The sequence below is a fragment of the Mytilus edulis genome, chromosome 7, assembly GCF_963676685.1.
Source record: "Mytilus edulis chromosome 7, xbMytEdul2.2, whole genome shotgun sequence".
NCBI lineage: Eukaryota > Metazoa > Mollusca > Bivalvia > Mytilida > Mytilidae > Mytilus > Mytilus edulis.
Window position 1 is genome coordinate 31243351 of NC_092350.1, and position 27587 is coordinate 31270937.

Genomic DNA, 27587 nt, shown 5'->3' on the forward strand with positions numbered 1-27587 from the left:
CAAAAATAAAAACTCTCATTCATGTTTTCGACCATACAGTTAAATCAGTCTTAATGTATGGCAGTGAAATATGGGGTGACTTTAACTTTCACAAACTAAACACTCAAGGGGATAACTATTTTAAAAAACTATGTGGAGACCTGGCAGTAGAGAAGGCTCATTTAAGCTTTTGTAAATTTATACTTGGAGTAAGTAAAAAAGCAACTAATATTGCAGATATGGGTGAACTTGGCAGATATCCTCTATTTTTGGAGGTTTTGTTAAATATGTTTAAATATTATATACGTTTAAAAAAATCTGATGACTTATTATTAAAAGAGGCTTTCAACCTCTCAAAATCTCTACATAATGAGCAGAAAAAGAGCTGGTATACCAGTATTCAAACTTTATTTAAATACTTTAGCATCAATGAAAATTATGCACTTAATTTAAAGACTAAGTTAAAAAACTATTTATGTAAAAAGATGCAATCAAAATATGATTTAATATGGCAAACTGAGCTTAATAATGATTTCAGAGGCAATAAACTATATGGTAACAAGCTCAGAACTTATAGACTTTTTAAAAGCAGATTTTGCTTAGAAAATTACCTTTTGCAGGAAAATTTTAGATATAGACATCATTTAACAAAATTCCGTATCAGTGCTCACGATTTAGAGATTGAGAGGGGAAGGTACAAAAATCTGACAGTGTCAGAACGTATCTGTAAATTGTGTGGTACTGAGGTTGAGGATGAAATTCATTTTCTTCTTCAGTGCCACAAACTTTCAAATATTCGTTTCAATTTTTTAAATGAAATAAAACAACGGTTTAAAAATTTCAGTGGTTTAGATATTAAATCACAATTTATTTGGCTTATGTCCTCTGAAGATACTTTCATATTCCAGAAACTCGGAGAATTATTGCAAAATTTATCCTCATTTAGGAAAGTTTCCTTAAATAATATAAAGATATAGAAATGCCCAGTGACCCCCCCCCCCCCCCCCCCCCCTTATATTGTTAAACACTGTGCTTGTTGTATTCTTGTATTTGTGTTGATAGATATTTTTTTTGGTTTATTTTTCTTTTATAACATTGTGTCTTAATCATATTGAATCACTTGTAATCATTTGTATGTAATTAATGTTGATTGTTCTGCTCCTTGTGGGCGCTTTGATTAGCAATAAAAAATATATTTGAATTTGAATTTTGTTGCAGAAGCGTTGCCATCATCAAAAGTTCATTTACTTAAATGTTAGGTGTCTCTCACTAACCATATATATGATCAGACAAACTATTATTATATATACCCACAAACAAAACAAAATTCCTTCATTTTATTTTATCTCAGATTTAGTTTTTTTTATTTATCATCTTCTCAAAACTAAGTTACCGAAGGACTATATATCATATTGCCAATGTTCCCTAATTTTTGTTAAATTTTCTAAACCTGTATTTATAATAATAAATCATTAACAGATATCTTGATAAAAGAATAATATGCTTTTCTCGTTCAAAAAATATATGGCGGTTACCTCGCTTTTTATGAAATAAAATATTTTTTTCTTAATTCCTCATTTACTGCAAATTACTCATTAAATTTTGAAAAAAAGTTATAATAGTAATTTTATGAACCTCATGAAAAGACATATTTTTGCATTATTTAGACGCCTATATAATTTCAAGGTAAACGGGTGAAGTAGTTTCATGTACAATTCACGAAATGACACAAGCTTAAATAAAGGCAACAGTAGTATACCGCTGTTCGAAATTCATAAATCAATTGAGTAAAAACAAAATCCGGGTTAATAACAAAAAAGAGGGAAACACATCAAATATAAGAGAGAACAAAGACACAACAGAAAAACAACACTATAATGCAACACACACAGAAACGAAGTATAAAATATCAAAGGCCATTTTCCTGACTTGGTACAGGGCATTTTCAGAACAAATGGTGGGTTGAACCTGGTTGTGTGGCTAGCCAAACACCCCGCTTTTAAACCTATACTCTAGCTTAACAATCAATGTTCATAAAACATCATCATATGCCTTTCCACAGAGAAACCTCAAATTAATGATTAATTAATAAAAAAAAATCTAACTCGTAGATAATGCCCTTTTAAGTATCTTTTCACCTTATTTTAGGCTTCGTTATGATGTATTTCTCAAATTTCCTCGAAAATGTGTTTGAGCTATTGATTTTGACATTCGATTAGGGACTTTCCGTTTTGAATTTTCCTCAGAGTTCATTATTTTTGTGATTTTACTTTTTTCAATAACAATGCATGCGAAAACCCGTCGAAAACTGGACGTCTCACTTATATCGTAATATTGGTAAGAAAAACATACATATCTTCATCGGAGTCCTACAAGTTTGTTTGCTGTTTTTCAGACAATTACAAGCTACGATACAGAGAAGTACAAAGCAAATGTGACTATAAATGGAACAATCGTAGAAGTCATAAAAACTATGGTGACTGGAAAAGATCTATCAATTGCTAATAGCACAAATATTCTAGGTATATTCCTGTCATATAGTTTGTTATGATCAATGTTTACATGTATATTAACGAATACGTTTTTGCTTTATTTAAAAAAGAAATGACCAGGAAACATAGACCCATGTAGAGTACTGTACTCTACACCATCAATTGTATTTGTAACCGTGTTGACGTGTAAAGTATACAGAAGTGAAGAGTAATACATACAAATACGCTTTGGTGTGTCTTAGATGACACGTACAGAGTAGTTTTTCATATCATTACAATCATCATTTATTCAATTTACTTGAATTTTATTTCGATCTATACATGTAAGTGGGAAAGTGTGAGTCAGCATTTTTATATCCTTGTTATATGATTATTTATTTAGGTATTTTGATAGCCAGTGCCGTATTTGGCATTGCCACTGCGTCAACAAAAGAAATTGGGCAACCTTTCTTCAAATTTTTCTACGCAGCTACAGAAATTATCTTGGTGATATTAGGAAAACTAATCTGGTAAGGATTCAAAAATAGTTTGTAAACGTTATCTACTGTCAAAAAAGACAATCAACTTGTCAGAGATACTAGACTTGAATAAGACGCGCGTTTGCTACAAAGAACAAACCAATCAGTGACGTTAAAAGGGTTAACCCATTGTGATTAATGTTGTTTTTAATTAATGTTTATGAATACTTTGTTATGATAATTGCGTTGATAGAACTATATTGCATATCGACTTGATCACATTTTTAATTATCAGTTGTCACATGCACTAAGTCTCCGATTTTATAAAAACTTTAAGACAAATGATGATGTTAATAGTATATCTACAATATCGTGTAGTGAAGTTATTCAGAGTTTATGTAGATTCAGTAAAATCAATGATTAACCCTTTTACGTTCCTACCGGTCAATTTGACCGTTAAGCAAAATTTGTGGCGGAGTAGTTTGCATGAAGTTTTGTATCGTTGACAATTTTTGACGTACATATGTGGTTGTGGGCTCAAATTGAAGATCAGTATACCACCAACTTGATTTTTGGTGTCTGAAACCAACAAAATACAATGCATTATGCCAATTTGCCCTATATTGACAAGATGTTTTTGGAGGAAAACTGTTTTATTTCTATTTTTAAATTGAATATTTTCACAAAATGTCACAAGACAAATTGTTGCTGTTCTTTGTTTTAAAATGACAATTTTGATAACTGTGCAGTGATCATTTACAAGAATACTATCAAAACTGTAAGTAAAACTCATACACATACAAAAAATCTGATTCATAGAGTATCAACACTGAAACAAACTCAAATTACAAGGAATTTTCATGTTTTCTTTTGTCAGTTTTTATAGCAAAAGAGATGAGAACATCTAAAATGTGTTAAAAATTGTTAGCCAAGTCGGAATAGCAATAACAAATCTTTGTTTCTTTAGTGTCTGGTTATGAGGGTGTTGGATATCGTATCGCTAAGGTATAGAAATAGTGACATATAGACGAAAAAACGAACATTTCTGAATAACTTTCTTACAAATTTGCTTCAAAAAATAATAATTTTCAAAAAATAGCTTCTTAAGAAAACGAAGTTTGATTATGTTCTCCCAAAATTAATTTCTAGTCTTACAGAGAAGGTGACTTATATGCTTAAATTTCATAAGTTTCCCAATGGTTTCTGTGGCTCAGTGGAAAGATGCACAGACTTACACCCGGATGATCGCGTGTTCAAACCTCACTGCCGGAGGATGAAAAAATAAATTCCTATATTAAATGTAACTTAACTTAACTTTACTTTCAATTTCAATTAAGACAACTGAAATACATGATTAACATCAAAAAGAAAAAATCCGCCCCCCCCCCCTTTTTCTCCCCTCTCTCTGTTTTTGTTACATTCTTAGCCTGGGCACTCAAAAATACCAGATTTTCATTCAAAATTTACTCAAAATTCTTTCCTAAAGGCTTATTCTGTAAGCAGTTATGAATAGTACATCTTTAACATAAACTTGGGCCATTTATTTGACTATGACAAAAATTCTCAAAAAATACACTATTTTTCGGTGTTTCGAGTCTTGATATTTCTACCAATCAGACAAGTTTTGCATCTTTCTGTATACAGTTTTCACCGATAACGTTTCCGAAAGTCTTCATGCATTAATTTAACACTAAAACTATGTTCTGTTTTTGTCACTAAATGTCTGTAAAACCGCTTTTCCGCTTGAATTGTACATTTTTGTCACTTTAATTCAGCATGTCACGTGACTTTTGAGGGATATCACGTGACCAACGTAAGAAATTATTTTCCTTAAATCAAGTTTTCCTGAAACCTTGGTCAATTATCTATCAGATGAGTCTAACTTGTCCTTTGAGTGAGCTTTTTATCGAAATGTGCAATTGATTGAAAACAGATATCCTTTATTCGGGAAGAAAAGGTAAAAAATCCTTGAATGTTAAAGGGTTAAGTGTTTTGCCCAAAAAATTTATTAATAAGAAGATGTGGTATGAGTGCATACTTATCTGGTTTGTCATTTATTGCATTAATAATGTTTGTTGGCGTTAGCAACTATGTATTATGGAGTTTAATTTCAGGTTTACTCCAATTGGTGTAGCGAGTCTGATTGGTAAAACTATTGGAGGAACAAAGAACTTAGAGGATGATTTCAGTAGACTTGGTTTATACATAGCAACACAAATGATTGGTTATTTACTCTTCATGATAGTAGCAGTTCCATTAACATACTTTATACTGATGAGAATGAATCCGTTTAGATTTCTTTTCACTGTGATTCATGCTTTTATAATAGTGTTTGCTACTTCTAGCACGTAAGTACAACAAACTTGAAATTAAACTTGAAAGCACGTTTCCTTATTAGTAAACATCAGAAATTACTACTATAGCAGACAACAGAAGACATATTGAGTGTTGTGAATACAGACATTTCTATACCAACACTAAATATGAAATGGACAGAATTACAAGCAGCATGAACACGCCTTACAAATAGTCAATCCAGATCTCGTTTAATTTCATTTATTTTCACATACTTTAAAAATGAAGTCGACAGATAAAAAGAAATCTGTAATACAAATGCTAGTATTCAAAATGAGTTATCTGTCGTACCATATCATAAAGGTTGAATACATTGTGTCTAAGATTGATTAATATATTGATGTGTATTTCACTTAGCATCAGATACCTACATGTATGACAACACGTTTCTATATAACAGACACGAAAGACCATCCATAAACAAAATTATAATTGTATGATGGAACTAGAATAAAGCCTAAGCAACTGTTTCATATTACTCATAGAATTCGACAAGACATCTTGCAAAATTAATACCGAATTTTGCGTTTATGAGTGGAAAAGTGCTACGTATATAGTGTTTAAAATCAATATTACTCTATCTTACATATGTATACTCATTTAAACTTAATAATAAGTATTGTAGTCATTTCATTGCTTTATTTATAAATATGTAACATGGGAGCAATCGAATTTTGCTCCAAACAAAAACATTATAGAAACATTTAAATAACAAGCACTTTTGTATTTTCAAATAAGTACAGCATACTAATTCATGTACGATAAACCTGATAATTTTTCGTATCAGAGCCATTGCTATTCCTGAAAGTATACGGAAATTAGAAGGACCAAACAAATTAGACCGTAGAGTAACTCGATTTGTTATTCCATTATGTGCTGCTATTGGGCGTTGTGGGAGCTGTATTTACATAAGTGTATCCTGTTTGTTTGTCATGCAAATCACTGACCAGGAAGTGGACGCTGCTTCGGTCATTTTAGTAATGTGAGTGTTTTACCGTTAGATTTAGTTACATACGTACACGATGATTATTGTTTTAACATAAAATAAAATTGATATACATTTAAAAAATTCCAAAAGACGACCACCAAATATGAATATCATCGTGTTAAGGTGGTACCCAACACTTTCACTAAAATCAATTTGGCTCGTTTAATTTTCATAACATTTTGACAAGGTATTTACTAATTACACTGGTTATATAGCAGTTTGATCATTCAGAAGCTTAATATTCCCTTGAAATACAACGTATTTAAAACGTTTAGAAGATTTTACACATTTATCTCCCTGTAGTGTTAGGTACCACCTTAACACAAAAAAACTTGTAACAGCAATATTCTAGTAATACTATAATGTATAAATAATTCGGTACTGACGGATTTTTTTTCTTCAGCATTTTAACGACATTTTCGTCGTTGGCCATACCATCTGTGACAGGGGCTAGCTTGATTACTGTCATAATCCTACTCACTGCCTTAAATATTCCACCAGAAGCGGCGGCACTTCTGTATTCATTCGAGTGGTTTCTGTGAGTATAATAATGATAACAAACGATGCAATATAATCTGTATCTTATCCTTCGAATATTAACATATTTATATGTTTATTCCCGCACTGAAGCAATGAGGACATTAAGTGTAAACCTAAACCGCCAATCCGTCCATCTGTAATCCGTCTTGTCGTAAGTCTAGTTTTGGTTTCCGAATTTTTACGCGAGTTTAATTTGCATCATCGCTTTTCATGAAATTCATAAACAATAATATGAATCAAAACCTTCAGACAGAGTTAGAACATGGGTAGTGAGTCACTTAACCTGGACCATTGCAATTTGTTTTGTTTCTGCACTCTAACTTAAGTCTTCCTCAAAATTTTATGAAACGCATTTAGAATGGTAAGAACCACAACACACAGACAGAGTTTAAATTTGATTTATTAATCTTTTACCGTTCAGAGCTATGTCACTTTTGAACTTGGAAAACTGCAAAATTTGAGCGCGTGTTCTCAAACACATTCTTCTTTTTTAAAATGCCGGGTTTTGTGAAATGTATATGTTTGATTATTATGCAGAAAAATATGACAAATATTAAAAGCTACTTTACTTTGTTTCATGCATGCATGATGTTATCGTACAACACTGTTAGTTATATTCCCGTTTCAGAGATAGGATGAGGTCAATTACAAACTACAGCGTACAAGTGACATGTGTAGTGTTTACTCAGAGGATGTGCTTGTCTTCATTAAAAACTGGTAACAAGGATGATAAGACATTGGATGTATTGAATGAAAAAGAAAATGGAATTCAAATAGCTGAGATGGTTGATGACGAAAAATGTGTATCACAGGAAACATTTAATCAACGCCTTTGAAATACTCAACCAAACTCATAGTTTTAAATATCAATTATACATATTGTATATTTTTATTTTAATGTATCCAGTGTATTTTAAAAAATACCGATATTGTATATATTTTTCAGTTGAAAACTTAATGTCTTAAAATAGTAAACCTTATATATATTCTGGTGAATAACACACCACATTGTATGTTTAATACGATATAATGTAAATGTTGTAAATCTTCCAGTTCATTTTGTTTTACATTTAATAAATGATGTAACAATGAATAGAGTAGATAAAAGATGTTATAGGTGTTTGATATGTTAAAACAGACCTAATGTTCACAAAATATGGTTCTACAACTTGAAAAGGGTGGGCAAACAACTTTAGGAATGACACCTAAAAATTTTTCATGAATCATATATTTAGCTCCATAAAGGGGCCTCATACACAATCCGCCTGTAGTAGCCATTTAATCACAAATTTCCGATCATATTATAAAGTTGTTTGACATTTCACGGCGAAAATCGACAACTCGAATTAAAAACACAAATATGTCAAATATAAAAAAGAAGATGTAGTATGATTGCCAAAGAGACAACTCTCCACAAGAAACCAAAATGACACAGAAATTAACTCCTATAGGTCACTGTACGGCCTTTAGGTGTCATACCACCAATTACTCCCTCAAATTTAGAACGTATGTGAAAGTAGGCCTACTCGGACAAAAAATAGTGCATTTGATGTCATTGTTCACCTAAACTTACCAACACATTTGCAGAAATGAAACTTTTGTTGAAAGAGAAATATATTAAGACCATTTTGAGCCATAATTTACCTGTCTATGAGTTTGCATTAAAAATTGAGGATTAATGCGCTCCATAGTACACTAATTTAAGATTTCCAGAAAACCAGGGGTTATTTTTAGTGGTACCTCCTTTCGGAAGCTCTCTTCTTTCATATATGATTTTGAATGTATGTTGAAAATTGGCATGCAGAAAGGTGACACCTGTATGATTCAGGATATACCTAGTTTATATGAAGTTAAACTTAAGGTAAAATATTTAGAAAGCTGTGAAAATTGCAAAATTTGGTTGAACAGATAGGGACTTTTAATTGGTGGTATGTCACCTTTAGCCATGTGTATATCCCATAGCGCATAGTCAGCTATAAAAGGCAACTCTTGTTTAGCTTGATCATATATTCGTTGTTTGGTTAATTGTAAAAATGAACTATCCAAACAAAGTACCTATTGGTTGTCCCAATAATAATTAATACCAAGATCATTTAACATTGTTTTAATACAAGTTGCCCAGTTTTTACATTTATTGCTATTTGCTACTAGTTCTTTGTAACAAGACTTTATAATACAATTTTCACTACCGTGAATTTTAGTCCATACTTTGAGCATCCTAAAATTTCGCTCATGTAACAATGGAAATCTTCCTAATTCATAATATACCATTACATTAGAAGTGGACCTCTTGACACCGAAAAATGTTTTACAATAGTCCAAATGAATTTTTTTCTACATTTGGTGCTCTATAACCCCAAACTTCACAACCATACATTTAAATACGGTCAAGTCCTACCTAGATTACTCTGTACATAAGTTAAAGAAGATGCAGAAATGTATGTAGCTTTATAAACATTTATTATATCATTTCAATGTAAAATACGCAAAAAAGAAAACGTTTTCTATACTTGTACATAATATTATATCAATATTAGTTCCCCGATGTTAAATTTCAACTGGCCCACAAATTTGCTATAAAAAGGGATAAAAGGAATCGTTTACAAATCACACAATACAAAAGACTATACATCACCATCTACACATGACTTCAGTGTTTGTATGTCTCACATTTGTTTAATTAATTAGTGAGAAAATAATAGGATATGAAACGAAATGCTTACTCCGCAAGTCTTTTATATTATTTTAAGTACCATCAAAAGACAAAAAAATCCGGATGAACATATTATAATATGTGGGTATTTTAAAAAGTATATGAAAATGACGATAAGAATCAGCAATACTTGATCCCTTAAATATATATACAATCTCAGTTACTGAAAATAATTGGAAATGTCAGTTAAGCAAATAAAGAACGGGATGAATGCATACAATTTGAGATTTCGATAACAGGCTTGCAGCCTTAAAATCATTCATTCATATATTAAGGGAGCTACCATTTGATTTTTTTTAGGGGAGCTAGGAAGAAAAATTATGTCCTGGATTTTTTTTAGGTGTAATGTAATCTCTGTCCTGCATTTTTATTTTTCTCTGTATTCCACTTATCCTGACCTTTTTTTAACATGATATTCTGTCTTTTTTTTGACAAAGTGCTTCATCCTGCCTTTTATTTTACTAAAAAAAATTCTGACTACCTTTTTTAAATTTCATTCTAGCCCACCCCGACTCCATAAAAATCATATGGTAGCTTAGTTTCGCATATATTATAACTTGTTTACGTACCTCACAGGTAAATCATACTTAATACAATTTAACTTGCTAAGACGACCGTGTAACTTCGCGATATAACTGTAACTTATACATTAAATATGCGATTGCATTTTATACTTTGTGTTTATCTAAAAGTAATAAATGATCAAAATCATATTCAGTGTATTCAGACATTATTTAAAGCACTTATGATGTATATTTACTTGTATCTCATTATTTTTGTCCTATATTTCGAAAGTTCACTGTGTTCATAGTATTTGATGAAACGCATACCGCTTGCCCTGATATTTGAGTGTCGTTGTATTCCAACATGGCAGTAGGAAAAGAAAAATGCTTGGAGATTTTAAAAGCAAACTGTTTGGTACTTTTGACCTTAGTGGGAGCTGCAGTTGGATTTATTATAGGTGTGGTTATTCGGAATACAAATCCGACGGACAGCACACTCATGTGGGTTGGTAAGTATATTACAGATACTCTTGTATTTTATTTGACCTATGCAAAACAAAAAACAGTTTTTCATGTTTTTGACTAGCTCATTTGTACAAACCTTAAGCTAGCTTTAAGCTGGGGTCACACATTCACGATTTTTACTGCCGTCCTTGACAGGACCATTCCCGATTAAAATTTGTCAAAAGTCTGATCAAGATCCTGTGAAACGTGGATGGAAATTCGATTTGTATCTTTCGCCAGGTAAAATTCGACCGAGTCTGTCACGACTGCGTCCCGATTCTACTGAATGTAATCCGACAGAGATCAGATAGTGACAAGACAGTGAACCGACGCTGACGGACGTTATCCGTTCGAAAACTGTCGGCATAATCGGGATGATCAGGTACTGTCGGAACGTAATCCTATCACGGTCCGCTCTATGGCATTGCAAACGGCTTTGTCTGGTCTCAGTCGTATTGTATTCTGCTATTGTCGGGACTTCTCCAGATCATTCCCGTTCCACAGGACACCGTCCCGAATACACAGAACATTGTTAGGAATTCGATCCGATACAGCAGAATCTGTCACGACATAGGAACGATTGTAATCCGACTAGCCAAAATCGGCTGAGTTTCCCCGAATGTTACGGGACGCACCTAACTGTCGGGGTGCTTTGCCGAACTATTCGGACCCTTCCCGACCAGTAGGAATCTGTTACGAACTAAAACGACTGCGTTCAGACAACAATAGGACATTCCAGATAATTGAGGATACTAATCCGACTTTTTCACTTTTCGTGTCGTATCGCTGTCTGATCTCAAATGGGAGCAATAATCGGCAATGTGTGAACCCCGCATTAAATAAAACATAAAACAGATAGTTATATATACTTTATCATATTCATTGCCTCAACTTGTTTTTACTCATTAAACGTTGCAGCTTTTGTTTTATCAGTAATACGTTCACCAGTTGAAGCCACGTCCTGCATATTTCACAACTTTACTGTATAAAGGTAGAATAATTAATGAGGCGACTAATATAGCATTTGGCTTTTCTATGATCGTATAATACAGAATAGAATATATCAATCGTTTGACCAACAAAAGCATGGTAGTGACCAGTAAATTTATCAAAAATAATGGCTTTAAGTAAACTTGTTCTAGAAGGTTACAAATTCAACACTGCAATTAGATCTATGAATATTGTTTTTATTTGCATAACTATTGAATTTGTTATCAGTAAATTAAAATCGAAGTTTTTATGTTATATACATATGCACGTTAATGACTGTACAATATGCCGGTACCTGTATCTTGGCATTTCAGAAGCTGCAGTTTTTTCTCTGACTGTATATGACGTCTTTACACTAAATATATTTAGGAGAAAACTGTATTGTATTTTAAGCTCCTACGGCATCAATTTGAGATTTGATGACCGCAAATACCCGTTTACTGGCTCCGCTAACGCGTCGCCAGTAAACTTTATTTGCGACCATCAAATCACTAATTGATGCCGTCGGAGCTAAAAATACAATACAGTTATCTCCATTCTAATGAAACTGACAGAAAACAATCTCAAATCATACATTTAAAGTTTGCCGTACGTCTGCGGTTGCGCGTACATTTTCATGGCAAAACTTGCCAATTGATGCCATGAAAATTTATAACGTTGTCCAATCATATTGAACGTTACAAGCGATGTTGCATTAGAATGGATGCTTGATGTGAACTGATTGATTTTTTAGTCTTAGATACATACTTAGTTGTTATTGGCTTCGAACTAGCTGTCAGTAACTGCGAGTACTCTCTTATCTTTAGTTAGTGTCTTTTAGTTGTTGGGAATATACTTACCTACCACATTTTCTCTGTGTTGTTGTTAGATGTGTTCTATTTGTATCCATCTGATGAGTTCAGCATTTTCAACTGATTTTTATAGTTAGTTCTTATATTCTAGTGTTGCACCACTGTTCCCGGTTAGGGGCGGATTGGCGCCTTCAATCGAGCTAAACCCCGTCGCTTAGTTTGAAGGCCATACAGCGACCTATAATTATTAACTTCTGTATCATTTGGTCTCTTGTGGAGAGGTGTCTCATTGACAATCGTACCACATTTTCTTATCTTTATATTTACTGTTATAGATTTGATTTAACTGTTAAATGATTTAAATAATTTTCAAAGTAATTTTTCTTCTCATCTTTAGAACACCAGCATCTGTCCCTGAAAGAAAACAAAATCACGTATTTCTTAAAAAAACAGTTTTCTTCTCGTTTTATATATTTCAACTGCTTCCTTGTTTGAAACAAAAAAGTTATTTCCGATATATAGATATTTCTAATTGTGTACTTATTTTGATTTTAACTTTGTGGCAGATCTTTAGCAGTCGCATATCAATTGTTTTTTTTAGTTTTGTAGTGACATCTTAGAGCTTGACATATACATTGTGTTTTGGGGGCGGATGATACCTTCCTCCGGGTGCGGGATTCTCATGGTCTTTTAAAAAACTATTTGTGGCCTTCGTCTGTTTTCTGCTCTTTGGTCGGGTAATTGTCTCTTTGACACATTCCTTATTTCCGTTCTCAATTTTATATAGTATATAAACTATGTTCCGGACAATATGAGTATTTTGACCATACGCGTATGGTCATGACCATATGGGTATATACTCATATGGTCCGACCATACGCGAATGGTCGAGGTAATTAAAAAGTTTACAGGTAACACCTAACTCTTCATAAGGTATAACCCTTATAGTTGTCACGTCATTAAAAAGGTCATTTCATTATATTATAATAAAAAAAAATATGCAGTTTCGTGCATTTAATTTTACTCACTAGTCAGTATAGTAAACACATTTTATACATATAGTCATTATACCGAATTGTTGTTACGAGTGCATGGCAATATGTCGACCTAGGTAGATATTTCCATAATTTCTTAATTTTTAATGACTGTTACGGAATTTCCTTAGACTTTGGTATCACTGCACGCAGCTGATAAGAAGGCTAGCCTTTCGCTCGAATGCACATGGTGTAACTGCAAAGGATCGTGCACAATCAAGACGAGCAAATGCAGAAAAAGTTATAGTACCGTGTGGAAGTAAATGCCATCCTAAGCTTAAATTTAAGAATACAATTCGCCGATAAAAACTAACTGGCATCAATATTTGATTTTTATATAGCCTTTGACTTATAAAATTAATACATTTTCATGTAAACATCATTGGTTTTTTTAGATAAAGTTTATTAATATTTGAAAAAATACCGTTATAATTGTCCAAATACTCATATGGTCCGGAACATATAAACACTTGTATATTCTTAAAGAAAAGAAAATATATGTTGACCTTTATACGACCCTTTTGTTAGTGTATCCCTGTGTATCTACCTTATGAAGTTATATATCATATTTTGTAGAACGAAATTATACACCAATACCGAAAAAAATACAATCATTTGAAATTGCTGACCTTTCAAGCGAGATACTTTTTTTATTCTAATTGCAGGACTTTTAAAAGAATTAAAACATTTAAATTTCTGGGCAAACTAAGAAGTGAAGACGATGTCACTTCTAACATTTACAAGTTATATACTATATTTTAATTATTTCTCAACAAACCACATTACGTTGCATATAAGCATGTTTTCTATTTAATCAAAACGAATCAATAAAGGCTAAAGCCAGTAGTTTCTGAATATTTCCATTACATGTTTAATTAATCTTTTTCTATTCTCAGTTTTAATGTGCTTATTGATAAAACACAATCTTTCTAATTTTACTTATTTTATAGTGCACCTGCTATGATCTTTTTATCTAACTGAATTAAGATTTAAAAATTTGTTTACTGCAAATCATTGTCTTTGTCAAACCTACAAATTTCGGTAGGCAGTCTATACATTTTTAATTGTATTTCAATTATGATATATGTACAGAATCTTTTCATGCAGTGTTATCGCGCATCTTAAATTTTATTTTTATTATTAATAATTTGATGGGAGGTCACCTTTCAAATATTGACGTATGGCGAAAGGGTGTATGAAATTCTCTCACAATATATCCATTAAAAATCAAAACTTTTGCCTTGACAATCACATTATCATATTAACGATTGCTCATGTTAGTAGAGCGAAAATACGTTTATGAAAGATAACTAAGCATCCAGTAAAAAGGGTGATTTTATGTTTAAAACAAAAAATAAATTGAAAAAGCGTTTTTCCTCCTTGAGCGTACTTAAAATATCCAGATACAAAACGAATAACAAATTATAATTTAACTTTACCTTTTGTTTAAGGTATCCTTGGAGAGATTTATCTAAACATGCTGAAAATGATGATAGTTCCTCTGATAGTGGCTTCAGTTATAACAGGTAAGCAGGTTAAATGATTGTGGTTAGAGGGAATAATTTTAGAGGAAAAAACGAGGAAAGGCCCCACACAGCAGCAAATATTTAAATAAAAAAAACCAAATAAATGACAACTACGTCCTAACGAGGTTTTTGATAGGCAATAATTTCAAAAAGGATTTTTCAAGAAAATATGACGGGGTAAATTATTCTGGTGATTTTAAATGGATATTTATTTGTCAAATATTTCATTATGTGTGTCTTCCGTAGTATGGAAATTACAGTAAAAAACTTTAGTAATATAATTATCAGATTGATTATAAAAGAGAGGCAAAATATACAAGAGGAACATATACAATCATAAACTGACATGGCTAAAATGGAAACGAATCACAACATAAAAAACTAAAAATTAGAAACCCGAACTCCACTAAATTTAGAGGGAGACATCCAGTGCTCCAATAGGATAAGCAGATTCTGTTTCACATATGACACTTGTTGTGTTTCACATGTAACTACACAACTGATGATAAATCTAATTCGGTAGGTCATATTCGGGGGAAAGGGGACGATATTTTCGTTACGACAATTGGACGATCACGTCGTCATCTGCGAGACAGATATTCATAACGCTCGTGATGGGATGATCTCAACTTCACGACTTGAAACTCTTGGTTTTATATCTCCCTTGTGCTCAGCGACAATCTATCAAGGACATACAAGCACTTGAATATCGTACCAACTGGGAGATATATATATACTCCATATACAGGCGCAGCTGCATGAATGTTGTTGCATAAAAAATAGAAAGTTCAAAATTGGGAAGCTGAAATCATCCCTTTAGTTTTGTTTTCAATAAATAAATGTAAGTCAAGATATGAGATAGACTTTACTGTATCTGTTGTATCCTTTATCTCAACATTGATGGAATAGATGCGTTTAACATATATAGTCACCAAATTTTATATTAGTTAGTGAGAGAACATTGTTTTTATAGCGGAAAGTGAATTAAAGGCCTAGGATACTGCTTACTTTTTTTCTTTCTTCCTAAGTTCCAAGAGCATCTATTTATAAATATGTTATACATTTCTACTTAATTGAAAATTATGAAAAGTGACATGAAAAATTTGCTAGATGCTGAAGATTTTGATCGACCATCTGTTTAGGACTTACAGCTTAGTTGTGTATGATCAATCTGATATCCATATAACTACTATTTCATGGTTTAAATGCCAAAAAATGCAACTTTGGCATGGATGATGCACTTTAACGAAATCCCTTTAATATCAATAGCCTTATCATTAGAACTATGATTGCCAATGATAAAACTTTCCACCAGAGACAAAATGATGTACACGTTAGCTGCTATAGGCCACCGTGAAGTCTTCAACAATAAACAAATATCAAGATATAAAAGGCCTGACAGGACAATTGTGAAACAGATTTAAACGGGAGATAAATATGCCTGCTTAAAGTACAAAAAAATGACAAAATAATATATATGATATACAGCAGCAAACGACGAATACTGAATTATATACTAAGTACTCATAACTAAGAACAGGTACATACATAATGTGGTACATGTACATCACTTTTCTGAAATTTAATTCATTTCACATTGTCATTTATTTGATTAAACAGGAACGGCTACCCTAGACCCTAAATCAAATGGGAAAATTAGCTTAGTAAGCTTAGGTTATATTATGTCTACGAATTTCCTTGGATGCTTAGTTGGTAGTATACTTTGTGTGATCATTCGACCAGGTAAGATCTTTATATTCAAAGGCAATAAATACTTCAAGCAAATAAAATAGTGTGTAAAAAAACAACAAAAACACAATCACAAAGCTGTATAAATTATACACTTGTTGATTTCTAATGAACATATAAACAAATGTACTTTACATTTATTTGAGTTTAGTACAGTGTAGCTTGTGTACTTTTAATCGTTCCTTTCTGGTAGTTATGGATAAATAAAGGCAAGGCTTTTCTGAAGTATGCCACACTTTGATTAAATTGTTATCTCTTTCAAAATCTGTCAGACGCTTTTCATTTCAAATTTTAAAGACATTCAATTTTGATAATATTCAAAATGGTCATAAACAAAATAAATACATCTTTTACACGTCACAAAACTGTTACCTCTATTAAACCGATACAAATCTGTTAGCTATAATTCTTTCTTTATTTTTTTAAGAATACTGCGACTCTAGTGGTAAAATACAGTCTATAACAGTATTTTCTTGTTTAATTTCAGGTGAAATCGCTAAAACAGAAGTTAAAGCATTAAACTCTGTTCCTTTAGAAACGGAGGATATTTTCGCTGATTTACTGAGGTAATATAAGGAGAGAATTATACTTGCCCTTTTTATAACGCTTTTTATTATTGACATTTAAAATGAAGACAGGTATTCTTACACGTCAAAAAGATAGTAATAAGGTGTTTGTCGACTTATACACACTTGTATATCCTATACAACATAATAGGCAGTTCGTTTAGCCAAATACGTAATGATACGAATGAAACTTCAATTATTTCCTTAAGGTGTATTGTTAATGGCCTGTTTATCATTATAATATAAGAAAAAAACAATAACTAGAATACAAGACAACTTTTAATGACTATGTTAATATTGGCTTGAATGACCAAATGTATTTTGTGTTGTTGGGTTAAAGTTGGTGAAGCATATCTGATATCTCATTATATTGAAATTTGCAAATGTATTGTTTCATTAAGCATTGACAGTTATATTTCATGTTTATATCACATACAATGTCTGTTTAGGACAGCTTTTATGTAGTTTCTTTTCATCAAATATTTGGGTTTCCTTTTACAGAAACATTTTCCCCGACAATTTGATATCTGCAACTTTTCGCAAGGTAAGTTATTGTTATAAGTTCAGTATGAGTTATCTTGTAATGTTGCATAAGCGTGTCCATCTGTGTTAGGCGTCTCTCACTAGCCATATATATGCGCAAACAAAGTATCATCATTGTTGAGAATATAATGCAAGCGTCAACGTTATGTTTCCCGTATATACGTCTTATGTTTATGACGTTACTTTTGTACCTTTGTATGGGCGCCTTCGATATAGATTTTGAGCATAAAAGTAACAGAATGCAAAGTATCGAGTTTTATTCGTTTATTACAATACAATCAAATTAAGGAACACATAAACAAACAAACAAAAATGTTTCTTTATTCTATTTCATCTTAAAATATAATTTTATGCATTTATCATCTTCCCGAAACATAGTTGTCGAAGGACTAAATCTATCATTCTGTTATTTCCATTATTTCTCTTTAATATATTTATTGTTTCATGTAGAGTTGTGCTCCTTCTAAACTGTTCATAATAAGACATTTTCAAAAATTGACACCGTCACTTACTACTCCATCTATGCCTACAGGTCATGTCAACATGAACAACTAACACATGCATTTACATAACTTATTTTTCTAACATACATTTTAAAAACTGTATAAAACATTTTATTTTGCATGATTTGATACTTTATTAGTTCTGTTTAGTAGCTGAGAAATAACCGATCTTAATATTGTACTTTGTAAAAAGAAAAGGGTGCTTTGTGTTAATTAGTCACAATAGTAAAACATTAACAGATATCTTAACGCAAAAAAACTAGTTCAGGTCAATATCATATGTTGCGGTTACCTCGCTTTTCATGAAATGAATATTTCGTAAAAACATCAACATATAATATAAATAGATAGCGAACTTGTTCGATCGGATTTTTATAGGTCTGTTTGATTTCATATATTAGGTTCAAAACATATGTTAATAATAGTTTTCACCTGTATTAAAATGAGTTTTTGTAGATCGAATCAGTCAACCAAATAATTATACCCCCGTTTTAAAAAAGGGGGATATACTTTTTTACCTCTGTCTGTCTTTCCGTCAGTCCGTCAGTCCGTCAGTCCGTCATTCAGTCCGTCCGTCCGTCCCATGAATATTTTTCGTCGCATTTTTCTCAGGAACTACAATACAAGGATTTCTGAAATTTGGTTTCAGGGTTTATCTAAGTCAGCTATACCGTGTGATGCGTTTTCAGATTGATCACTTGACAACTTCCTGTTTACCGAACACTTGTATGATTTTACACATGATAGCCAAGTTGAAAATTTTCGTCACATTTTTCTCAGGAACTACAATACAAGGATTTCTGAAATTTGGTTTCAGGATTTATATAAGTCAGCTATACCGTGTGATGCGTTTTCAGATTCATCACTCGACAACTTCCTGTTTACCGAACACTTGCATATTTTTACACTATTAATATTATCCACTTGCGGCGGTGGTATCATCAGTGAGCAGTAGCTCGCAGTTTCACTTGTTTGTTCTTGTTTCAATTCCTACGTTGACATTCTTTTCTCTTTAATAGCTAAACACCATGAACACGCCTGGTTCATGATTTACACATCTCTAGCTAAGGGGTTCAATTGCAGTTCACATGAATACGGATTTAATTGCGTCGAATTTTTCCTTGTAAATGAGAAATAGCTTAGCAATTTTTCTTTGCTTATTTTTACAAACCTGAACCAAACTTGCTGCTAAACCCGAATTATGATACCACTGTTTCACTTTCATAAATAATTAAATAACAAAAAAAATGTTTTATTTTTTTTTTACATTTATTAGCTAATGTCCCTTTATTATTCTTTTTACATGATCATTAGTCTGGCTTCATCACATTTTTATAGCAACGCAAAATAAACCCTAGCAAAAATCAACGTGTAACCTCCATTTCTAACTTTTGATTTAATCCGTTACATGTTAAGTATAAGTAAGCAAACATACATTTTACATTTACATACGTTTAAACCCGCTGCATTTGTTTGCACCTTTCCTAAGTCAGGAACCTGTTGTTCAGTGGTTGTCATTTGTTGATGTGGTTCAAAAGTGTTTCCGTTTCTAGTTTTATTTATATAGATTATACCGTAGGTTTTCCTGTTTGAATTGTTTTACACTAGTAATTTTCGGTACCCTTTATAACTTGCTGTGGTGTGAGCCTTTGACCTATGGTTTACTTTTACAAATTATGACTTGGATGGAGAGTTGTCTCATTGGCACTCATACCACATCTTCTAATATCTTTACATCTTCATTGGAATGACACACGTTTGTTTGCTGTTTTTCAGACAATAACGAGCTACGATACAGAGAAGTACAAAGCAAATGTTACGATAAATGAGACAGTCGTAGAAGTCTTAAAAACTTTGGTGACTGAAAAAAATCTATCAATTGCTAATAGTACAAATATTCTAGGTATATTCCTGTCATATAGCTTGTTATGATCAGTTTTAATTATATATCAACGAATACGTATTTAATTTATTTCAAAAAAGAAATGATCAGAAAACACAGATCCATATATAGTAATGAGTCTACCTAATATATGCCAACAATTGTATTTGTAACCATGTTGACGTGTTAAGCATACAAACCCTCAGAAGTAACGAACAATACATTAAAATACGCTTTGGTGTGTATTAGGTAGTATTCTTTTTCATATCATAACACTCTTTACATAGATATAGGAAGATGTGGTGTGAGTGCCAATGAGACAACTCTCCATCCAAATAACAATTTATAAAAGTAAACCATTATAGGTCAATGAACGGCCTTCAATACGGAGCCTTGGCTCACACCGAACAACAAGCTATAAAGAGCCCCACAATTACTAGTGTAAAACCATTCAAACGGGAAAACCAACGGTCTAATCTATATAAAAAACGAGAAATGAGAAACACGTATAAACTACATAAACAAACGACAACTACTGTACATCATATTCCTGACTTAGGACAAGTGCAAACATTTGCAGCGGGATTAAACGTTTTAATGGTACAAGACCTTCTCCCTGTTTCTGAAACAATGTCAGTATGAAAGTGTGAATCAGCTTTTTTTTAAATCCTTGTTATACGATTAAAGAAATCTTCATTTATTTAGGTATCTTGATAGCCAGTGCCGTATTTGGCATTGCCACTTCGTCAACAAAAGAAATTGGGCAACCTTTCTTCAAATTCTTCTACGCAGCTACTGAAATTATCTTGGTGATATTAGGAAAACTAATTTGGTAAGAATTTTAAAATCGTAAGTATGACAGTCAACTCGTTAGAGATCCAAGACTTGAATAAAACGCGCGTTTAGCTACAAAAACAAGCCAATCAGGGACGTTAAAAGTGTAAGGCCATTGTGATAAATATTCTTTTTTTACTTATGTGTAGGAATACTTTGTTACGGTAATGTAGTAAATTTATTCAGAGCTTATGAAGATTCAGTTAAAATCAATGATTAACTCTTTTGCATTTTTTTTTTCCATAAGAAGAGGTGGTATGGGTGCATACTTATCTGGTTTGCCATTTTATTGCATGAGCAGCCTTTATTGGCGTTACCAACTAGGTATTTAAAAAGTTTAATTTTACAGGTTTACGCCAATTGGTGTAGCAAGTTTAATTGGTAAAACCATTGGAGGAACCAAGAACTTGGAGGATGATTTCAGTAGACTTGGATTATACATAGCAACACAAATGATTGGTTATTTACTCTTCATGATGGTAGTAGTACCGATTACGTATTTTATACTGATGAGAATGAATCCGTTTTAATTTTTTTTCACTCTGATTCATGCTTTTGTAATAGTGTTTGCTACTACTAGTACGTAAGTACAGAAAACTGTAAATTAAATATTTAAACACGTTTTCTTATGTATAAATGTCCGAAATTACTGCTATAGTAGATAACAGAAGACATAGTGAGTGATATGAATACAGATATTTCTGTACTTACATTTGATATAAAACAATAGAAAAAATCCAAAGTAGCATGAACACGTCATACAAATAGTCAATCTAGAGCTCGTTGTATTCCATTGAGTTTCAAAAACTTTAAAAATAAAATCGACATATTAACAGAAATCTGTAATACAAATGCTAGTAGTCAAAATGAGCCATTTGTAGTACCAGTTCATAAAGGTTAAATACATTGTAGCTTAGATTGATTGATGTATATTTCACTCTGCATCAGCTCCAAAACAAAACGTCTCTATATAACAGACATGAAAGACCATCCCTTAATATATATTATTATTGCATAGCAATATAATATTTCCAACAGAAAGTTATCAAAAGTTAACGTGCAATAAATTCCAATATTGCACTAGTGCAATAAATCTTCAAAATTCACGACGTCCTCAACAACAAAATCTTAGTTTAAACCAAGTTTTACTTTCAAATATTATATTGCTATCCAATAAAAGGCTTATTGCATGAATATTGGGGAATATTGTCCCTTGTAGAACTTAAATTGCACTCGCAAGCTCGTTCAATATTAAGTTCTACTTGGGACAATATTCCCCAATATTCATGCATTAGCCCTATATTATTTTATGATGGAAATAGAGTTAAACAAATCCCGTGAGTATATGAATATCGCCTAAGCAAACGATATCACTAGTCGTGAAATTCGAGAAAAAATATTGCTAAACAAATACCGAATTTCGTATTTATGAGTAAAATTGTGAAACGTATGTAGAGTTCGAAATCAATATTACTCAATCTTACATATATTTACTCATTTATGTATGATTAATACATATTGTAGTCATTTCATTGTTTTATTCATAAATGTTTAACATAGGTGCAATAGCATTTTGCTTCAAAACAAAACATTAATGAAACATGTAAATCAGAAGCACTTCTGCATTTTCAAAATGAGAGCATACTCATATATGTACTATAGACCTGGCTATTTTTCGTTCAGAGCCATTGCCATTCCTGAAAGTATACGGCAATTAGAAGGACCAAACAAATTAGACCGTAGAGTGACTCGATTTGTTATTCCATTGTGTGCTGCTATTGAACGTTGTGGAAGCTGTATTTATATAAGTATATCCTGTTTGTTTGTCATGCAAATCACTGACCAGGAAGTGGACGCTGCCTCGGTCATTTTAGTTATGTGAGTTTTCTACTGTTAGATTAAGTTACGTACATATAAGACAATTTCTTTTATTTAACGTTGATATATTCAAAATAGAAAAAGACGACCACAAAATTATATAGATATTATTGTATAAACACATCATTCTTGTGTTTCAATATGCTGATCGTAACAGTTACATAGTTTTATTAATAATATAATGTACCAATAACTCAGTACTGATGGATGATTTTCTTTTCAGCATTTTAACAACTTTTTCGTCCTTGGCCATTCCATCTGTAACAGGGGCTAGCTTGCTTACTGTTATCATCCTGCTCACTGCGTTAAATATTCCACCGGAAGCGGCTGCACTTCTGTATTCATTCGAGTGGTTTCTGTAAGTATAACATACATTTTATAATGCAATCTGAATTGTGTCTTATTCTTCGAATATTTATATATGATTATTTTATTCATTGCTCACCGTAGGCAACTTGGACATTATGTGTGACCCTTGGCCATCCTGCCGTCCGGCTGTCCTTTCGTCTTCCCGGTCATCCAAATTTTTTGTCCGCATTTTTCCCTCATCAAAGGGAGTAGGATCGACATGGCCATAAAATAGCCCCTCAATTTAGTTTAAATTTAAAATCAGGATTCATTGACCAATATTACAATGAATCATAGCTAATACAATGACAAGATAAGAAATAATTCTATTGGTTGACAATTTACATTCCTGTGTTTTATTCATGACGTCACAAATAGTACTCGTTTTAATTTTCCACTAAAAAATCAATGAAAATAACTACATTTCCATTGATTACTGGACATAAAACATAGAGCGCATACGTCAATCGTTGAAAATAATGTTTGTTATGACATTTATATGACTTTAATGTTTAGTTTGTCGACGCCTGCTAGCTGCGATCTATGTATCCTAGTCCTGAATCCTGGCTGAAATCTGGTTGATTTTGTCAAATTTCGCCAAAATCCAGTATCTTAACCTAAAAATGTAATTGGGATGTAAAGAAGATGAACGCTTTAGAACAAAAAACATTGACAGAAATAGTTATATGTAACTTTCGCACATGTATTTAAGTATACTTTTACCCTTGCACCAACTCGTTGAGGGGACCGTAGGTGGCCTGTTGCAAGGCAAAATTTCTTTCCCTATCCGATATACCCTCATTTTACAGTGGCAGTCCAAATTGCCCCGACGATCACCCCGGATGGCCTCTAATACAAAACCTACCTATAGTATTTATTGTTAACTTGTTTTCGTTCTGAACATGCATGAAATATTTGCCACTGGACGTTAAGCAACGAACAATCAATTAATCAAGTATACTTTTAACACTTTTCATCTCGTTACATTGAACTTAATAATTGGGGCCAAATATGGCCCTTATTGAGCATACTCCTTTTATGAAATTCAAACAGAATACTATGAACCAAAACCTCTGAAGAGAGCTAGAATAAGGGCAATGAGTAACTTTTACCGTTCTATATTTATGCCATTTTATAACGTAGAACAATGCAATTTGTTTCGTTTTGTTTTACATGTTTTAGCACACTAAACAATAAGTTTTCCCCATTCATGTTTTATGAAACGCTACAGAAAGCTGAGAACCACAACCCATATGCAGATTTTAAATTTATGTTGTAAGGTATTTATGTTTCTAGGGTTATGCCCCAATTTACTTGAAAAAATGCAAAGCTTGATCGAAGGCAGTCGTGTTCTTAGACACATTCTTCTTTTATGCCGGGTGGTATAAATATAGATTCCACAACCGCAACAAGTGTATTACGATATTTCTCCACTCGAGACAGGTAAAATTTAATTTTTAAAGCGCGAGGCTTGCCGAGCATTTTAAATAATTAAAATGTAACTGTCGAGAGTGGAGAAATATCGTAATACACGAGTTACAGTGGTGGAATCTGTTTCTCTAATGATTTATCCTTCCTTTTCAAAGATTTGAGGAAAATGTGTACTTTTGATGTGACGTCATCAGACATGGTTGGCTTTTTTCATGACGTCACAATTGAAAAAATTCAGAAGAAAACAAGAAAATTTAACGTCACAATTAAATTTCAACCAATCATTTGCCGAGAACATATTTTTCACTAGTGAGGAGAAATATTTTTCTCACACCGGTCAGGAAATGTGAAAATAGCACAAAAATTAGAGAACTGTATGTGTTTGATGTATATGCCAAATACGTGACAAACATTGTACTTTGTTTAATGTATTCATTCTGTCATTGTACAACACTGTTAATAAATTTCCCGTTTCAGAGATAGGATGAGGTCAATTACAAACTACAGCGTACAAGTGACATGTGTAGTGTTTACTCAGAGGCTCTGTTTATCCTCATTAAAGACTGACAACAGAGATGATGATACATTGTATGTATTTAATGAAAAAGAAAATGGAATTCCAGGAGCTGAGATGGTTGACGACGATACATATTTATCAGAGGAAACATTCAATCAACGCCTTTGAAATACTACGCCAAACTTAAATTTTTCATTACCAGTTCTACATAACTATTAACATATTGTGTATTATATCGTATCCAGTGTATTTAAAAATGGAAAAATTGAATGCCTCAAAATATCATACTGTGGGTTCATTCATTTTCGTTGGTATCAATTTTCGTGGATACCTGAAAACTAGCATTTTCGTCATAGTTTTGCCAATAGCTGTATACAAAGTTTATTGAAAATATTTTATTCGTTGAACACCTTAGTTCGTGGTTTAACTGTACCCACGAAACTCACGAAAATTGGTATCCAACGAATAATGATGAATGCACATTACCTAACATATATTCTGTTCAATAATACACCACATTCCATAGCTTTTAAGTATAATATATTGTATACATATTGTATGTTTTATAAGATTTATTGTTAATGTTGCCAGTTCATTATATTTTACATTTAATAAATAATGCAACACTCAAAAGAGTTAATTTAAGATGTTTAAAATGGTTTAACAGACCTGAAGTACACACATATTGATAAATTCTACAATTTGAAAGGGACGGGAAAACAACTTTAGGAATGATACTTGTGAAAAATATATACATGAATTATATGTGTAGATCCATAAAGGGGGCCAAATCCCCGTCCTCCTACAAAATCCACATGAAGTAGCTAATATTCAACAAATGCTAGGTCATTTTATATGGTCATTTTACATTTCCAGGAGAAACTCGACGATTCGAACTAAAAAAAATTAGGTAAAAGTTCACTTTCAATTGGCAGAAAGTAGATCGCAACATAATATTGATTTCAGGAGCGACATTGTTGTCATAATAATTTTAAACTATATGGTTTCAAACTATCGAACGAGAGAGTTCACAACTAAACTTGGAATTTCAGATTTACCTCATAACTCGCGCAAAGAAAAATCTTTTAAAATGTCAAAGATAATCGGTTTTCCTTTAGCATTGGTATTACAAAGACAAAACCAATATTCCCTCGTGATACTGGATACATTGATTAAACGAAAAACTATAAAAAAAAAAAAAAAAAAAAAAAAGATATGTAGCCGGGTCGTCAAAATAATTGACTAAACATATTTCTAAAGTTCTTACACTAAACAAGCTTTTCATAAATATTAGGAATTTTAACAAGCGTTGTTGATCAGATGGAGTTTTTCATTAAGCTATGTCTTTACTACAAAGATTGAAATTTTTATTCACAGTTATTGTTTTAGATTAATTTTTTTGTTTAGAAGAACTACACCGATTTCAACACCAAACACACCGAAGATAAAAATATAAACAGCAATATTTTATTTTACATTTCAGCATACAGTGGTTAATCCAATTGGTGCTAATTGTGTCCTCTACTGGCAATCCTTGTGATACTCAAAGGAAGCAGGCTTCATATAAAACCATTTTAATGATAAAACGAAAAACAAACTTGCAAAAATCTTCAAATAAACTCACAAATAGGTTGATGCTGTCGTTTCAGTCAGCATTCAATATTGCAATGCGTGCTTGCATTTCACATACCAAAGAAAACGTGAAATTCATGATTAAATCGAACCTAGCAGATTTGCTTCATATCTTATTTTATTCCTCGATGTTGGTACAAGTAGATGACTTCAAATTAGAATCTATTACAAACGTAATGATTTCAGCGTTACAATGTTAAACTCCCATTACTTAACATTAACATACCCTTCACGTCGTATGGTTAACAAATCTCTTCAAATATGCCACGTTCGTGTTAATTCCCAATAGATGGATTGCATTATCAGGAATGTACTCATTACACAAAATGACTCTTAAAGAGTTATGAGAAACGAGACTGAAATCGACATAACAGGAGTTTTACCGTCGCCATCACGAATATGTTGATCGATATAATATATCATGGCTGGTCAGGCATGCGTAGCAGGAACGGTTTAACCGATGTTGACTGGGCAAAAATGTCTTTCTTAGCAATATCATTGTTTGCTTACACTTTAGGTTTGACATTTTGTTTCTGACATGTCACTTCTTTCCCTAGTTGTTGAGTTGTGAGAGAATAAATATACAGTCGACGTTCCCAGTCTCGCATTTGGATTTCAAGCGACCCCTTGGATTTTGTTTATAGGTTGAGGTTAAACATATATATGATGGACCGAAATACCCCACGGCGTATGTGGTCTATTTTAAAGAGTAATATAATGTTCTTAGAGGTTTGTCCTAGGGTGTTGAAATTTTTTTATGAGTGTCCTCTGAGAACAGAATCAATGTTGGATTTTTAGATATTGATTTTTAGAAATTTATCGGCGTTCCCT

The 27587-nt window shown here is 32.3% G+C and overlaps 1 protein-coding gene and 1 pseudogene across 2 annotated transcripts in view; both read left to right on the plus strand.

Annotated features, from left to right (window-relative positions):
• Positions 1-7905, plus strand: part of LOC139481246 (excitatory amino acid transporter 1-like) — a 74846-nt gene extending 66941 nt beyond the window's left edge. For both annotated transcript variants that reach the window (XM_071264425.1, XM_071264424.1), the window contains exons 6-11: positions 2375-2501; positions 2854-2980; positions 5044-5277; positions 6072-6266; positions 6676-6810; positions 7441-7905. In XM_071264425.1, the coding sequence (XP_071120526.1) occupies positions 2375-2501; positions 2854-2980; positions 5044-5277; positions 6072-6266; positions 6676-6810; positions 7441-7648 (1026 nt within the window). In that variant the 3' untranslated portion in view covers positions 7649-7905. The remainder of the gene's footprint in view (positions 1-2374; positions 2502-2853; positions 2981-5043; positions 5278-6071; positions 6267-6675; positions 6811-7440) is intronic.
• Positions 7906-10328: 2423 nt separating this feature from the next.
• Positions 10329-25757, plus strand: LOC139481247 (excitatory amino acid transporter 1-like; annotated as a pseudogene).
• The last annotated feature ends 1830 nt before the right edge of the window (positions 25758-27587 follow it).